Raw genomic sequence first — 16,912 nt, 5'->3', positions numbered from 1 at the left:
AAAAAACAAAACAAAAACAAGAACTTACAGAAAATAGAAAGCATGGGATGACAAAGATGAGATTCACATGTTTGTAACAAAAATAATATTATTAAACTTCCCAGGGGCGCCTGGGTGGCTCCATCGGTTAAGCATCCGACTTTAGCTCAGGTCATGATCTCACAGTTCGTGAGTTTGAGCCCCGTGTCAGGCTCTGTGCTGACAGCTCAGAGCCTGGAACCTGCTTTGGATTCTGTGTCTCCCTCTCTCTCGCTGCCCCTCCCCGCCTCTCACTCTGTCTCTCTCAAAAATAAGTAAACATTAAAAAATATTTTTGGGGGGCACCTGGGTGGCTCAGTCGGTTAAGCGTCCGACTTCAGCTCAGGTCACAATCTCGCGATCCGTGAGTTCAAGCACCGCGTCGGACTCTGGGCTGACGGCTCAGAGCCTGGAACCTGCTTCTGATATTCTGTGTCTCCCTCTCTCTCTGCCCTTCCCCCATTCATGCTCTGTCTCTCTCTGTCTCAAAAATAAATAAACGTTAAGAAAAAAATAATAAAAAATATTTTTTTTAACTTTCTATTAAGTGACAGAATTGAGAGGGGAAACGTGGCTCTAAACTTAGACAACTGACTTTACTCTTTTTTTTTTTTTTTTTAATTTTTTTTTTCAACGTTTTTTATTTATTTTTGGGACAGAGAGAGACAGAGCATGAACGGGGGAGGGGCAGAGAGAGAGGGAGACACAGAATCGGAAACAGGCTCCAGGCTCCGAGCCGTCAGCCCAGAGCCTGACGCGGGGCTCGAACTCACGGACCGCGAGATCGTGACCTGGCTGAAGTCGGACGCTTAACCGACTGCGCCACCCAGGCGCCCCTAACTGACTTTACTCTTTCTGAAATTTCTTGAAAGGTCCAAGGAACTATCAAGATAGAGAAAAGCTGGAATCAACCCTATTTGTGAAGGGAGCTATGCTATCCCTATCCCTATACTTGGCACATTTTCACGTGTCACATATTCACACATTCACACACACCTCACTCCACACTTACATCCCCAACCCATCCCCCTGCCCCCAGAGGAACTTTTTAACAAGACCACAGCCTAGCGTGGGTAAGGAGAAAAAACGAAGACTGATCTGCAATGGCGTACAGACAGGGCTTGACTAAAGGGCACTATCAGGAACACTCCTAGTTCTCTTTTGAGGAGATTCTATGGGGGGAAGGAAGTGTTGTAATTTAGGTAAGTAGAGACAGATCTACATTGGGCCTCTTTTGTCACTGTCGAGCAGCCCCCTTCAAGAAGGCAGGTGTCAAGAAGCCCATGGACACATGGGACCGTGACTGATGTGAGCCTCCCCTTTGCACAGAGCCCCAGGAGGCACATGGGCAGGTAAGTCACACAGCAGATTGGTTGATTAAATTCTGAACAGTGGAAAAGGCAGAACACTGTAATCCCTCTAGTGGTAAAACCATCAGAGGCTGGGATAACGCTAGCTAGTTTGTAGTTGAGTTGGACTTTTGTAAGTTCACTTTCTGGCTAGGATTTAATCAAATGGGGAAAAGTAGAGAGGGCTGTTCAAGCAAAGGGGTTACCAAAGAAGGTTCAGGAAGGAATGAGCTTTGAAAATTCTTAAATCATATGCATGAGTAGAAAATAGAGAACTGTCCGAAGATTTTTGCGCGTATTGTCAGAAAAATGTTAGAGTGGCACCATTATGCCGAATGGTGTTATAATGCCGGAAATAGCTACTTCTTCCCATGGTACCTCTTGTAGGGATATTACTTAATCTCCACAACAGCCCTGCGATGTAGTTATCATTTGTCTTGTTTTATACATGAGGAGACACTGGGAGCAGGGTGATCACCAGAGATCCAAGAGTCGTAACCTGAGTTCTAGATGACTAGCAAAGACAAACACAGCAAGAACGGGAATGGGGAGAACAGCAGGTCTAAGATGACTCTTCAGGGGTCAAGCCCGCATGACTCAATGACGTGTTGCCAGTCATCTAACGGAAATAGACCCATTTTCATTTTTTCTCCTTATGTATACTGTGCTCTGATACCATAAAAAATTTCCTCAGAGGCAGGGTGGTGGCATGGGGATGTGAGTGGGGAGTGAAGTGTCTGTGATTATGTCATATATGCAGCACATAAAATGCGTTACCCTTTTGGTGGTACATGATTTTGTCCTCTCTTTGGGGTTCACAGCACAGAAGCAGAAGTTGGAACTGTAACACTATGCTGTGGAACCAACGAAATTATTATAGGTCACCGCTTCCTGACTAATTCGTTGTATTGAAATAAAATATAACATGCTAACGTGGAAGACCAGGAAATATATTTTCCCACTTGCTTTAGAGTGATTTCTATTTTTAAATGCCAGAAAACAAAGAAGCCTAGACTTCGGGTTGGAAAATGTTACTTTGCTATTAACATTTAGATTGGGTCATAGGTTAGGTGGTTGTATTTTATGAACCAACATTTTTTTATGAACACTCATGCCTAAAATATTTTAATGCTTTGGGGATAACTTGAGAGGCATGTTGAGTCAGCAAAACTTACCTAAACTCTGCTTTTGATGATGATGATGATTTTTTTTCAGTTGTCTTCATGCCTGCTTCCAGCCCTGTGCAGAGCTGGAACTCACGTCCATGAGATCAAAACCTGAGCTGAGATCGAGAGTCAGACGCTTAACTGTCTGAGCCACCCAGGCACCCCTGCTTTTGATTATTTTCAAATCTATGTGAAAAGAAAGTGGAACTCGGATGAATTTTTATTTTATTTTATTTTTCTAATGTTTATTTTTGAGAGAGAGAGAGAGAGAGAGAGAGAGAGAGAGAGAGAGTGTGTGCAGGGGAGGGGCAGAGAGAGAGGGAGACCCAGAATCCCAAGCAGGCTCCAGGCTCTGAGCCGTCAGCACAGAGCCTGATGCGAGGCTCGAACTCACAGACCGCGAGGTCATGACTTGAGCCGAAGTCGAACACTCAGCTGACTGAGCCACCCAGGTGCTCCTTGGGTGAATTTTTAAAAATGTAAAATGATTATAGTGAAATACAGTCCAAAATTTACATTTTTCTTTTGTCCTAAAATTAGAGAAATGATATATTTGCCTTTCTTTAGATTACAGGAAGAAATGAGATAGAATTTTCCATATCTTTGCATTGAAGTGACTCGAACTAATTGTATCTTGGAAAGAAAATTTCATTTGGTCGCTTTTGTGTGTGTGTGTGTGTGTGTGTGTGTGTGCGCACGTGTGTGTGTGTGAAAAAGGTAAATAAATCAGAAAGTTTTAGATTTTCATCTTTATAGTCCTCATGCTTGCTTACTTGCTTATGTTATAAAGACCATTTATGTATCACTTGAAAAAAAAATTATTTCCACTTACACATCTCAGACTTCCCCTAAGTAGCTGTATGATCTTAAGCCACTTCATTCTGGTTCTTAGTTTTCTTATAAGTGCAAAGAGCAGTTGGATTTTAGAATTTATATTAAAGTCTTCTGGTTTTACAGGTTTCTAAAACTGTCTTTTTTTCTTTTTTTAAGTTTATTTATTTTTGTGAGAGAGAGAGACAGAGCACAAGCGGCGAAGGGGCAGAGAGAGAAAGAGGGAGACAGCATCCCAAGCAGGCTCCAGGCTCTGAGCTATCGGTGCAGAGCCCCTCATGGGGCTCGAACTGACAAACCGCGAGATCATGACCTGAGCCAAAGTTGGACGCCGAACCAACTGAGCCACCCAGGCGCCCTGGTTTCTAAAACGGCCTTAAAAAAAAAAAAAAAAAAGGATTTGTGGGACTCTGTGGCACTCCTCAATGCTGTCTTATGGCACCAAAAGGCATCTGTGTTGACACTGATTGAAAATGAAGAGCTTGATTTGAATCTCATCTCCACCGCTTACTAACTTAGTGGTAGTAAAGTTAGTTAACATTTCCCCAGGGTTTACTACATACCAGGGACAGATTCAAGCGCTTTATGATCCCTTACGCCTCATAAGAATCGTATAAGTGAAATTTACAGGTATAGAACTGTTGGCCCCGAGAGGTTAAGTTGCTTCCAAGAATCAATACGTACAGAACTGGGGTTTGGACAAGTCCAGGGCTGGTATGATTCATAATAACATACGCCGCAGATCTCTTAATCTCTCAGAGATTACTTTTCTTTATCTGCCAAATGAGGCCTGTGTTAGCTCTTTCTTCTTTGCTGGTTTTTATGAGGCTCTCGTCTAGTAACGTAGAGGGTCCTGAAGTCTTGACTTGAACGGGCAGCCTCAGTGCTACCTGGAAACCTGTTAAAATGGAAATTCTCGAGCCTCTTTTCTAACCTGCTGAATTGGAAACTAGATGCGGGGACCAGCAATCTGTGTTTTACCAAGCGCTCCAGGTGATTTTGATGCGTGCTAACATTTGTAGATCACAGGAATAATACATATGAAGGAATATGGTAACATGTAATTATTTATGTAAAAGAGGTGTTTATTTTGTCATTATAAATACCCCCCCATGTGTATATACATGTAGATCTGTCTGTCTAACTGGTTTTCATTGTTTGAATTGAGTATTACATACATAAAAGAATATTCGCAACACTTGAGAAGCGTATAAAGAGAAACCGTAATAAACCCTCCTGTGTATCCCAATCCAATGAATTGCAAAAAGATTCTTGGATATGAGCCACATGTCCATGCTTCCCCCTAATAGTCTTAACACTCCAGCCCCAGCTTGGATATAAAAATATTCTGAAATTGGTGTGTTTTATTTCCAGGGTTTTTTTTCCGATGGTTATACCGTATATGCGTGCGTATTTTAAAAACCGAATTCATTTAGCTTCGCAGGATTTTGGATTTTCTCTAAAAGCATCATCTTGTGTATATTTCTCTAGTGATTTTTTTTTTTAATTTGCTCAACATTTCGTTAGCAGTATGTGTATAAATTTGCATGCATTCGTTTTTCCTAGTGTATTCTATGTTCGAATATATCACAATTTATTTCTCCATTTTCCTTTCAATGGACACTGAGCTGATTCCAGGTTTTGCTGCTACCAGCACTGCTACTGGTACCAGGGTCTGTGAACATTCTTGTACCTATTTTTCAGTACACTTGTGCGGGAGTTTCTCTGGGGCGCTGGTTTCCAAGCTGTTTCACTGGGAATCTGTAGGAAGAGATGCTCTTTACCTCACAACCCACTATTAGCTTGTTTGTTGTAGTATAGAAAAATACAATAAATAGGGGCGCCTGGGTGGCTCAGTCGGTTGAGCGTCCGACTTCGGCTCAGCTCATGATCTCGCGGCTCGTGAATTCGAGCCCCGTGTCGGGCTCTGTGCTGACAGCTCAGAGCCCGGAGCCGGCTTCAGATTCTCTCTCTCTGCCCTTAATCCACTCGCATTCTGTCTCTGTCTCTCTCAACAATAAAAAAAACATTAAAAAAATTTTTTTAAAGAAAAATACAATAAATTTTTTTATATTGGTACAGATTGGGTTGTTCTGGTAACTCTTTTGTAAGTGCCTTTAAGATTTTCTGTGTTAGATGATCATGTTATTTTCTAACAAACACAGCTTTGTGTATCCTTTCCAATTTGTAAGCTTTTTATTTCTTTTCCTTGCCTTATTTAAACACTAGATTAAACGCTTATTTAAACGCTAGAATCACCATTAAAATGTGGAATGGAAGTGATGAGAGCAGACATCCTTGCCTCGTCCCAGAAGCACACTTAATATTTGACAATTTGATATGATGTTAGCAGTAGATGTAGCATAGTGCTGACAGTTTCTATCGTGCCTGGATATCAGATTTTATCAAATGCCTTTTCTGCATCGGTAGAGATGATCTTTTTCTTTTTCTTTTTTTTCATCTTAATGTGGTAGATTACATGGCCGAGTGAATGTTCCGGGGACTGTTAAGAGGTAGGTTGTTTAGTTTCAAATATTCTGGGATTTTTTTTTTTTTAATGTCTGTTACTGACCGTAAGTTTAATTCCATTGTAGTCGAAGAATATGCTTTGCATGGTTCGAATCCTTTAGTTAACTGGAACACGCTCCGTTGCCTGATCTATGCCATTTCTAGGTCTTTTTCTGTTGATTCGTGTATCTCCTGACTTTTCATCCTTTCATGCCTGGTTATCTTGAACTGGTATTGGGACATTGTAAATTTTATCTCTTTGGGAGTGTGAGCCTTGTTCTGGGATGCAGCTATGAGGAAGATTTTTATTCTTTTCACATTTGCATTTGGTCTCAGGCAGGACCCGCACAGCCTTTACCTTAGGGCCAATCTGGTTGCACTGCCTACCCTACTCTTAGGCTCTACCCTTCTGGTACTCAGAGTAGACGCCACGTATCACAAAGTTCTCCACTCTGGTTGTGGAAAACGTGAGTTTTCCAGGGCTGTTCCTAGCCCTGTGTGAGGAATGGGAATTGCTTCTTCCGTTGTTTTCTCGTTGCTTCTTTTCCTTGGCCTCGGGTATTTGCTTCGCATACATGGGTCGACCAGTCATGGTCGATAGACTCGAGGGAAACTCCCCTCTGATTCTCTGTCCTGCATATCTTAGCCACCTTGACCCTGAATTCTCAACTCTGTTTCCTCGTCTTAGGGTGACTACCAGGGTCTGTTTGTGTTTCTTCTCCCTGTACATTTGCCTGGAGACTCTTTTCAAGCAGTCACCAGAGGCAGCTGTAGATTTACCTCATCTGTTTCTCTTCTGTCGGGCATCCCTCTGCGCTACGTGCTGTTGGGTGCCTGAAAACCACGAGTCATATTTTGCCTATTTGTTTAGATCTTTCAGACGAGAGAGTTCACTTGACCCCTGATGTGTTCTCTGACCCACTATGGCCACAAGTGAAAATGAAATTCATCTATGTGTGTGTGTGTGTTTACATATATATGTACTTATATACAGATACATTTATTATATGCACATATGTACATATATATTTATTTTAGGAGGAAAAACTTCCAAATTCATACTGATACTTTTATTTTTATTTATTTTTTGTGCGCGCGCGAGAGCTTATGAGCAGAGGAGGGGCAGAGAGAGAGGGAGAGAGAGAATCTCAACCACCGATGTGGTGCTCAAACCCATGAATCAGGAGATCATGACCTGAGATGAAATCCAGAATCAGACATCTAACCTACTGAGCCACCCACGTGGCCCCGTACTGTTATTTCTAATTCAAATAGATTAGCCTAGATTTATTTATCCTTTTTTTAAAATTTGTACTTGTCTTTTATGCTGAAATATCACGGTTCCAAAGACATGACTGAAAATTACTCATTTTTATGTTTCCTTTCATTTCTTACAGTAACCCTAAGAGGCAGGTAAAATACCAGTTCAGAAATGTCACTTTATTGATGAGGACATTGAAGCCTGAAAAGATTAAATGACTTGTATGAGTCCAGGGTGGTAGTTTTTTGGCCAGACTGTGGGAAGGACCTTCGGTGGCCTGACTGCAATTTGGTTTTATCTTCATCTATCACTTTTCAACTAACACACACACACACACACACACACACACACACACACACACACCCCACGGCTTCCATTTCCTCCTTTATGAAATAAGGGAGATTTGACCAAATGGTTTCCCAGATTTCTTTGGTCTCTGGCCTTCTCCCTAGCTGTTTACTCTTTTCATCCCTGCCTTCCCTCCCGGCCGTGTATACACACACTCTGTCTTCTCACTGTGCTCACAGTATGACGTGACTGTGGTGTATGTAATTGGGCCCTCCTGGATGTGGGCCCTGGAAGGGCGACCAGCCAAACTTGCCCTGGGACAGGCCCTGCCGAGATGTATGCCCAGGTCCCAACCTTCTATGGTTGTTTTCTTATTTTCAGCTTGATGCTTTCAAATTAATGGGTTTTGCAGCCTGGTTAGGGATCATTCCTTTTCTCCGTGAGCTGTGTTTTGTCTCAAATTCAGGTCTCTATGGAGAAAAGAGTCACTTACGTTTTTGCCTGTCATTTTAAGATGCTTGTTCTAGATTCCACAATAATCTGTGGCTTTTATCTTCAGATTCTCTATTCCTGAGTTATGATTTCTGTCCATAAGTTAGAGGCAGTAAACTTGACCCAATCTTAGATCTGACCGTTTTTATCTCAGATCTATTTTTTTTTTATTTTTTATTTTTTATTTTTTATTTTTTCAACGTTTTTTATTTATTTTTGGGACAGAGAGAGACAGAGCATGAATGGGGGAGGGGCAGAGAGAGAGGGAGACACAGAATCGGAAACAGGCTCCAGGCTCCGAGCCACCAGCCCAGAGCCTGACGCGGGGCTCGAACTCACGGACCGCGAGATCGTGACCTGGCTGAAGTTGGACGCTTAACCGACTGCGCCACCCAGGCGCCCCATATCTCAGATCTATTTAATTTGTATTTAATAAGAAGAGATACCAAGAAGAACCTGACTAATACCTTATTTGGTTGGGGGAAAGTGTTCTGGGCTCATTAGTCAGATTTTTCTTACTTCGTCATTAAAACCCTTCCTTACTTGCCCTCGTGTTTTCTTCTCTTTTACTTTTTCTTAACAAGAAAGAGATCAGTGGAAAAGAAGAGAAGCTGCTAGAACCGTAGGCATGAGTAATGTTAGAATGCGTTGCAATGTTGTGTCCAGATTGAGGGTACTACAGTGAGCAAGTGATTGAGGCATCTGGGGTATTGACACCCTGGTTCCTCAGTTAAATCACTGTAGAAATGCTGGAAGGGATAGCAGGAGAATGGTTAAAATATTCAAATAGTGCCTGGCTCTCCTGCTGCTTCTTAGGGCAACTCCGTTCTTAGCTTCCTGTAGGAAAACGGCTTTGCCGTCCTTAGGGACACCTGCACCTCATTGTCCAGCAACCTTAACCTTGGAAGGCCTGTCGGGGCTAGTTTGTTTTGTTTCTCTGTAGGTCTTCCTGATTCCCAGTTTTCATTGAGTGACTTCCACTGGCTTATTGGTGAGGGTGATAGTGTCCATCCATCTTTGAGGATGTGGTTGCCATCGTGCTCAAAGTGGGAAGCTGGACAGGGCAAAAAAGGGAAGGGGTAAAAGGGAAGGTGGCCGCCATTTTTTCAGTGCCTGCCAGGTATTAGTCACGGTCCTGGGGATTCTGCATACCTCCTCCTCTCTGGGCTTCACAAAATCGTAAAAAGAACGTACTGTTGCCTTCACTTTTTCAATGGGGAAGCTATGGGGAAAAGCTCAGCATGTTTGTAGATCATAGATTTCCACCCCCCATACTTCTGAACAATCTTGTTTCAGCTTTGCTCCTTTAAACATCCTGTGTACATTTAATTTCATATTAGTTTAAATGAGACGGCGCATAGTAACCGCTTGGTAACAGCGAGCCAATCAGTAAATCAGTTGAACTTAGATCTGTGAAACCTCTCTCCAGTTTAAGTGTAATTATCGACTCCACCTACAAGTAGATATAATTCTTAAAATAGAGATTTCTAAAGAATTACCGATGAATTGGTCAATACATCCTCTCCTCCTCAGTAGTCTAGAGAGTGAATTAAGAAGCCCGTAATGGGGCGCCTGGGTGGCGCAGTCGGTTAAGCGTCCGACTTCAGCCAGGTCACGATCTCGCGGTCCGTGAGTTTGAGCCCCGCGTCGGGCTCTGGGCTGATGGCTCGGAGCCCGGAGCCTGTTTCCGGTTCTGTGTCTCCCTCTCTCTCTGCCCCTCCCCCGTTCATGCTATGTCTCTCTCTGTCCCAAAAATAAATAAAAAACGTTGAAAAAAATTAAAAAAAAAAAAGAAGCCCGTAAGAACCTGCTCCTGTGGAGAGAGGAGGTTCTACTGTTCTACTGCTTCTGCTGTTAGGGAGAAGCATAAGCTGCTGTCTTCATTCGATGGCACCTGGCGTGGAGAGTTCTGAGTAGAGCAGGATGAGCGTCTCATCCTGAAAAGATTAGTTGGGAACCTAAATGGAATGCTCAGTGTAAAACCATAGATTTTTTTACTTGGGGTCAGACCTGCTGTTGAACCTGATCCTCTGGTCCTTACAGGAGACTGGAATTAAAGAGCAAAAGAGAAAAGTCCACCTGGCCATTCGGGACATCCCCGCATTAACTCCAGGGCAAAGATCAAACGTGAGATGTGCCTTTTTTAAGTTTTTGTAGTTCTTTTTTTTTTTTTTTTTTAACGTTTTGTTTGTTTGTTTGTTTGTTTGTTTGTTTTTTGTTTTTTTGAGACAGAGAAAGAGCATGAACGGGGGAGGGTCAGAGAGAGAGGGAGACACAGAATCGGAAGCAGGCTCCAGGCTCTGAGCCATCAGCCCAGAGCCCAACGCGGGGCTCGAACTCACGGACCGAGAGATCGTGACCTGAGCTGAAGTCGGCCGCCCAACCGACTGAGCCACCCAGGCGCCCCAAGTTTTTGTAGTTCTGATGGCTGAGAGTAGGTAGGTCAAGATAATAATGAAGAAGATGAAGTTTGGTCATCTTTTTCAATTTTCTGAACAGTAACTCAGATTGGGACCTTACTCTGGGCTTGCTGGATCTTCCTTTTGTAGATTCTACCAAACGACTAAATAGAAAATGTCATGCTGTGTTATTCTTCAAGGGCTTGTAATTTGAAGATTCGTGAACGAACCTAATTCACTAGACAGATTAACCACTAGTAACACATAGACTTTTCATTGTCAAAACCCATCCTCATTTTGGGTCCTGTTGGTGTTATTTTGTTGTTCTCTTGTCGCAGAGTCTGAAGACCTCAAAGTTCTTTTTTCTTCCCTCCTACAAGCCTGGTTTAAAAGGAAAGGCCAAATCAAAGATTTGATAAAATGCAAGCTGTTTGACATCTGTAGACATACTGTCTTACCTACGTGGCTGTGCAAAATCATACTTTGATGATCTAAACAGTAAGCTGCTTAGGGGGAAATCCCCACAATTCGCAACTCGTCTCTCCCAACCTTGCGCATAGCAGCCAGCCAGGCAATTTATATTCAGCAACTCCCTGTTCTTGTTTAATTTCCTCAGACAAAACAAGAGATTGCGGTGGGCCCCGCCAGTTCAAAACAGCACAACTTGTTTTCCTGCTTCTTTTCATCACCTCATGAATCAGGGGATTTTGGAGCCACAGGGACCCTTAGAGTCATCTGATCTGATGCCTAGTTTACAGACAGGGAACCGAGGCTCCCACTGAGGAACTCATTCAAGGTCATGCATGTCTAAGAGGCATAGTTGAGTCTTCAATTGTGTTTTGTTTAACCCTCAGAGTTTCCTTCATTTCCCCCTTTATCTGTCTTTCTCCATAAGAATTACTCACATTCCAGGGGAGAAGGCACAATCTGCTGAGCGCTAGCTGTATGCCTGTTTTGAAAAACAGCACCAGCCTAGCAGACGACAGGATTACCAGTCATCGGTTCGTATAATCAAGCTTGTTTTTGGACGTTGGGTTCCCATGGTACGAGAGAAATCTAAGGCAGGCATCACGTTGAGAATCTGTGAGCCTCTACTCTTGGTTTCCAGGCACCATTCTGGAGCAGCCTTGTAAAATGTGAGGAAGGCATCATCACAGGGCTGCGTCCCTTACCAGCTTTGCTGCTTATAAAGCTGGGTTACTTGGGGCGAGGTGTCTGCCTCTTCTGAATCTGTTTCCTCATTAAGTCATTGCGGTACATGGCGTGCACTTCTTGTAGTTACCGTATTGCGTATGGAAGTAAAATCGTACACAATACAATGGAAATGAGGTGTAATAAGGAGCGGGAGAGGGAGGGCGTGGTTCAAAAGTGCACCTTTGGAACGAATACAGGACAGCCCTGAGTGGTCGGGAAGCTCGTTGGCATTTCTGCCCGAAGATGTGAAACAGATGAACGTCCTCTAACTGACGACTTTACTGCAGCGAAAGGCATTTTGGGAGGGATGTGCTTCCCGTGGGAATCTTTCGCAAGCTTGGGTTGGGCAGGCGGATTCTCTCTTGTGTAATAAGCAAAAAGCAGCAGGCGCGGTGATTTTGATATCCCTCTCTTGAGCGGTGCAGAACCACAGCTGTCATTTCTCAGGAAGACAGAAGCATCTTAAAGTTTGGGGAAGAAGCAGTGAGTAACCGAATCGATTGGTAGCTTCTTTAAAAGTCACTCTTGTGCCTTGAGCACCTTCTTTGCGTCTAATCCAGGGTCTGGAAATGTGAAAGAGACGAAAATAAGATGCAACGGGGTCCTCGTTTGTGAGGAGTTTTCCTTTCGATTGGTGGCGGATGATAAGCAAAGTTATCTGCGATTAATAACCCAAACTGCGTCGGAAGGAAAAGATGTCAGATGTCAGAAGAAAGAGATTCCTGTAGGCTACCAGGGACCCCACAGTCACTTGTTGAATAGCATTGTGAATGGGAGTTTCAGATTGTTATGTGTGTGTATCCAAAAAATGAGCTGTTGTTCCAAAGAGGGATAAACCGTGAGTGAACACAGACTTTAGGGAGACCGTAGGAGTCTTGACTGGAGCAGAGGGTAGCATTTGGCAGATGATGGAGACTAACGTGGATGAGTAAGGCCAGGATAATTTTGGAAAATTTAGGAATCTAGGAGTTAAGGAAACATATTGGTCTATATGGGGTGTGTGTGTGTGTGTGTGTGTGTGTGTATGTGTGTTTATAACAATTCTTGGTAGCTCTTTGCTGGATGCTGCCTTTGAGAGTTTCTGCCTACTTTCTGATAACTAAGAATGAGGAAGAGATAGAGCTTGGTCATTACCCAACACGTTGTGACACGTCACTCTCATTACTTCCTGTTTCCATCTGAGAGGGGGGCCGCTGGAAGGAACTAGTCCCCAGTGAACGGGGACTAGGGGGAGTCAAGGCTATGAGATCTACGTTTTCTATAGTAAACCAGACATTTACTTAGTGGGCAACACAGTTGAGTCCCCTGGCTCTCGCACGAAGGAAGTGAACTTCAGTGGGTCGAGGAATCCATCAGGAACTCAACTGCTATGTTTACATCCTGTGCAGTTTCTCCTAACCCACTTCATTAGCCAAGCCGTGTTCGGAATTCATTGTCTAGTCCAAAAGCTCAATAGTAAATTCATTTCAACATAACTTGTCCAGGTTTCTGTGCCAAGACTACAGAAGAACACTCTTTGGGTGAGTCCCTTCAAATAGAGAGACCGCTTGGAAAAGATGTGGCTAGAGGTGTGGACTCCCATCGCTGACAGCCTGTGATGTAGGGAGAAGCCTGCGGGCCAGCTGCAGACACAGAATGTGTTGCAGGTTCAAGAAAGAGCAGGAAGGGGCGCCTGGATGGCTCAGTCAGTTGTGTCCAACTTTGGCTCAGGTCACGATCTCGCGGTCCGTGAGTTCGAGCCCCGCGTCGGGCTCTGGGCTGATGGCTCGGAGCCTGGAGCCTGTTTCCGATTCTGTGTCTCCCTCTCTCTCTGCCCCTCCCCCGTTCCTGCTCTGTCTCTCTCTGTCTCAAAAATAAATAAACGTTAAAAAAAAAAATTTTTTTTTTTAAAAAAAGAAAGAGCAGGAAGTACCCACAGTTGGCAATGACCTTTGTGGGGTCTGGCAGATGAGTTAGCGACCATCTTAGCAGCGACCAGTTAGCTGCAGGGATGGGGAACATCTTGGTTCCTTGGATCGTCAGGTAAATGGCAAGAACAGAATCTCTAAAGGTGATTCTTTTTTTCCTAGAACCACGCACATCGCTTACCAAGAGAACGAGGGCAAGAAACAAACCTGCTGAAACAAACAAACAGACAAAAGCAGCTTTACTGAACTCTGATTTATACACTGTAAAATCCGTCCCTTTCAAGCTGGATGACTTTTAGTAAATTTACAGAGTCGTGTACCCACCACCAAAATCTAGTTCGGGGATGTTTCCACCTCCCTGAAAAGCTCCCTTGGTGCCTGTTTGTGCTCCGTTGCTGTTCCGTCCTCTCCCCTGCCCAGGCAACAAGTGATTGCTGCTTGCTGCACGATTTCCAGTAGATTTGCCTATTCTAGGCATCGCAAATAAATAGAGGTCTAAAATATGGGATTTTTTGGTTTGGGACTTTCATATAGCATGGTTTTTAAATGTTTTTAAGTTTATTTATTTTTGAGAGCGTGCGCACACACATCGGGGAGCGGGTAGAGAGAAGGAGAGACAGAATCCCGAGCGGGTGTTGCACCATCAGCACAGAGCCTGATGCGGGGCTCGAACTCATGAGCTGTGAGATCATGCCCTCAGCCAAGATTAACAGTCAGACGCTTAACCGACTGTGCCACCCTGGCACCCCTCGCATAATTAAAAAAAAATTTTTTTTAATGTTTATTTCTGAGAGAGCGTGTGAGCAGGGGAGGGGCAGAGAGAGAGGGAGACACAGAAATGGAAGCAGGCTTCAGGATCTGAGCTACCAGCACAGACCCTGATGCAGGGCTCGAACTCGTGAGCCGTGAGATCATGACCTGAGCCGAAGTCAGCCAGTTAACCGACGGAGCCACCCAGGCACCCCCTCCCTTGGCATAAATTTTTTGAAGTTCACCTGTGTTGTAGCCTGTGTCCTTATTTCATCCCTTTTTACTGCTGAGTAGTGTTCCATCGTATAGATCCATCCTGTTTTACGTATCCATTTGTTCATCAGTGGATGGGTAATTTCCGCTTTGGGGCTGTTGTAAATAATGCCGCTACTTTGGTTTCCTGTGATCCGTTGTGACAAATTACTAGGAGCTCAGTGGCTTAAAACAACAGAAGTTTATGTTCACAGCTCTGAAGACCAGAAGTGTAAGGTGAAGGTGTTGATAGCCAGTGCTCCTTCTAGAGGCTCTCGAGGAGATTCCATTTCTTGCCACCTCCTCTGGTGGTTGTGTCTGTCCCTGACTGGAGGTCACAGTGGTTCAGTCTTTGCCACCGCCTTCACATTTCCTTCTCTCCCGTGCATCTCCCAAAACTCCCTCTGGCCCTTTCTTACCAGGACACATGTGATTGCCTTTAGGACCCACGCTGATGATCCAGAAAACGCTCTTCCTCTCAAGATCCTTAACTTACCCCAATTCTTTTTTTTAATGTTTATTTATTTTTGAGAGAGAGAGAGAGAGAGCTCGAGCAAGCAGGGGAGAAGCAGAGAGAGAGGGAGAATCCAAAGCAGGCTCCAGGCTCTAGGCTCCGAGCTGTCCGCACAGAGCCGGACGCGGGACTCAAACCCATGAACTGCCAGATCACAACCTAAGCCAAAGTCAGACGCTTACCCACCTGAGCCACCCAGGCGCGCCTAAATGTTTTGCTGCGTAAGGTAGCATTCACAGTTTCCAGAAATCTGATGTGACTATCTTTTGGGAGGCTATTTTTCTGCCTACCATAGCAGCTGGGAATAGTCACAGAAAGTTGCCGCGTAGATGTGTTTTCATTTCCCTTCAGAGTGAGCGGGGAATGTAATTGCTGGGAATGTACTGGAAATTTATGTGTGGCTTAAGAAACTGTCAAACTGTTTTCCGAAGAGGCTGTGTCGTCTTCCGTTCCTGCCGGCCATGAGTGAGGGTTCCAGTTTCTCCACATTCTTGCCAGTTGTCTACCTTTTTAAAACTCTAGCCGGGGCGTCCGGGTAGCTCCGTCAGTTCAGTGTCCTGCTCTTGATGTCAGCTCAGCTCATGGTCTCACAGTTTGTGAGTTCGAGCCCCGTGTCAGACTCTGTGCTGACAGCTCGGAGCATGCTGGGGATTCTGTCTCTCCCTCTCTCTGCCCCTCCCCGGCTCGTGTTCTCTCTGTCTCTCTCTCTCAAATAAATAAACCTAACAAACAAACAAAAACCCATAGCCATTCTGGTGGGTGTGAAGTGGTGTCTTGTCGGGGTGAATTTGCATTTCCTTGATGACTAATGACGATGAGCACCCTTTCGTGTGTTTCTTAGCCAGCATATATGATTCTTGGTAAAATGTCTCTTCGGAGCCCTTACCCATCTTAAGACGGGGTTGTCGTCTTTTTGAATCATAAGACTTAGCCTATTTTCCATAATCTGGCCCAGTCACTGCCAGTCCTGAGGATGTGGTGATTGAGGTCACCTTGATGCGGAGGTGCTGGGCGATCCATTTCCCCAGGACACCCAGACCTGGGAAAAGATGGCCGTCTCCACATCGCACCGTGTGTTCGTCTGCTCCTACAGGGTAGATGGGACTCAAAGTGGCCTTTTGACTCCCAATTACCGTGCCAGCGAAGCCGGGAGATGGCTCATTCTGTGTGTTAGAGATCTTGAGCTCAGTGGTGATGTAGGCTGGCTGTTGTCTGATGGACAAGGGACCCACCTACAGAAACCCACACTGCATTCTCATTGTAGCCTGGTGTTTTCTTTCATAACTCTTCCCACAATTGAAATGAAGTAGTTGTTTCTGTAATATAATACATTTAATATCTTCCTCCCTCTACTGGACTATTAAAAATCCCTGGGGCAGGGACCCCACCTGTGGGTTTTGTCTCTGTCCCCGGCCTCGAACACAACGTGTCGTAGACAGCCAACCAATTTTTGCCGGATGGAAGAATGAGTGTACATTACCAGTAACGGGGGTTTAGGAGGATGTCCTCTGCTTTACAGTGGGTGATTCACACAAAATCATTAAATAGAGGGCTGTTCGTTCCATAAGTAATTCATTAACCACTGACTGTGCTGTGCAGTGACTTGCACTTTAACCGCCACTGATGCCATTTCCCCCGTGTCTTTCTCATTTCCAGCGATCTATAACTACAATGCCTCTCAAGATGTGGAGCTCTCCTTGGAGATCGGAGACACGGTTCACATCCTGGAGATGTATGAGGGTAAGTCTGGATGGCCTCCTGCCAGACGGGGAAAGGGAAGCACAGTGGAAGTTACTTATTAATAAGGCACTTCGAGCAAACATCAACGTGCCTTACTTCCTGAAATGGTGCTAGTAAAAAAAACCCAGGAAGTCCTTAGGCTCTACAACTTTGTGCTGAGAGTGATTTCCAACACAGCCAGCCAAATACATGAGTGCCACCGTGCTCGGACCCCAGAACGTCAGAGCATATGAATAGCTGAAC

The 16,912-nt window shown here is 44.4% G+C and overlaps 1 protein-coding gene across 3 annotated transcripts in view; it reads left to right on the top strand.

Annotated features, from left to right (window-relative positions):
• DOCK5 (dedicator of cytokinesis 5) overlaps window positions 1-16,912 on the top strand; it is a 221,546-nt gene that overhangs the window by 45,505 nt on the left and 159,129 nt on the right. For all 3 annotated transcript variants that reach the window (XM_058720274.1, XM_058720273.1, XM_058720276.1), the window contains exon 2: window positions 16,586-16,669. In XM_058720274.1, coding sequence (XP_058576257.1) covers window positions 16,586-16,669 — 84 coding nt within the window. The remainder of the gene's footprint in view (window positions 1-16,585; window positions 16,670-16,912) is intronic.

The sequence above is a fragment of the Neofelis nebulosa genome, chromosome 3, assembly GCF_028018385.1.
Source record: "Neofelis nebulosa isolate mNeoNeb1 chromosome 3, mNeoNeb1.pri, whole genome shotgun sequence".
Taxonomy (NCBI): domain Eukaryota; kingdom Metazoa; phylum Chordata; class Mammalia; order Carnivora; family Felidae; genus Neofelis; species Neofelis nebulosa.
The sequence above is the reverse complement of the archived record's forward strand: the minus strand, read 5'-3'. Positions and strand labels throughout refer to the sequence as shown.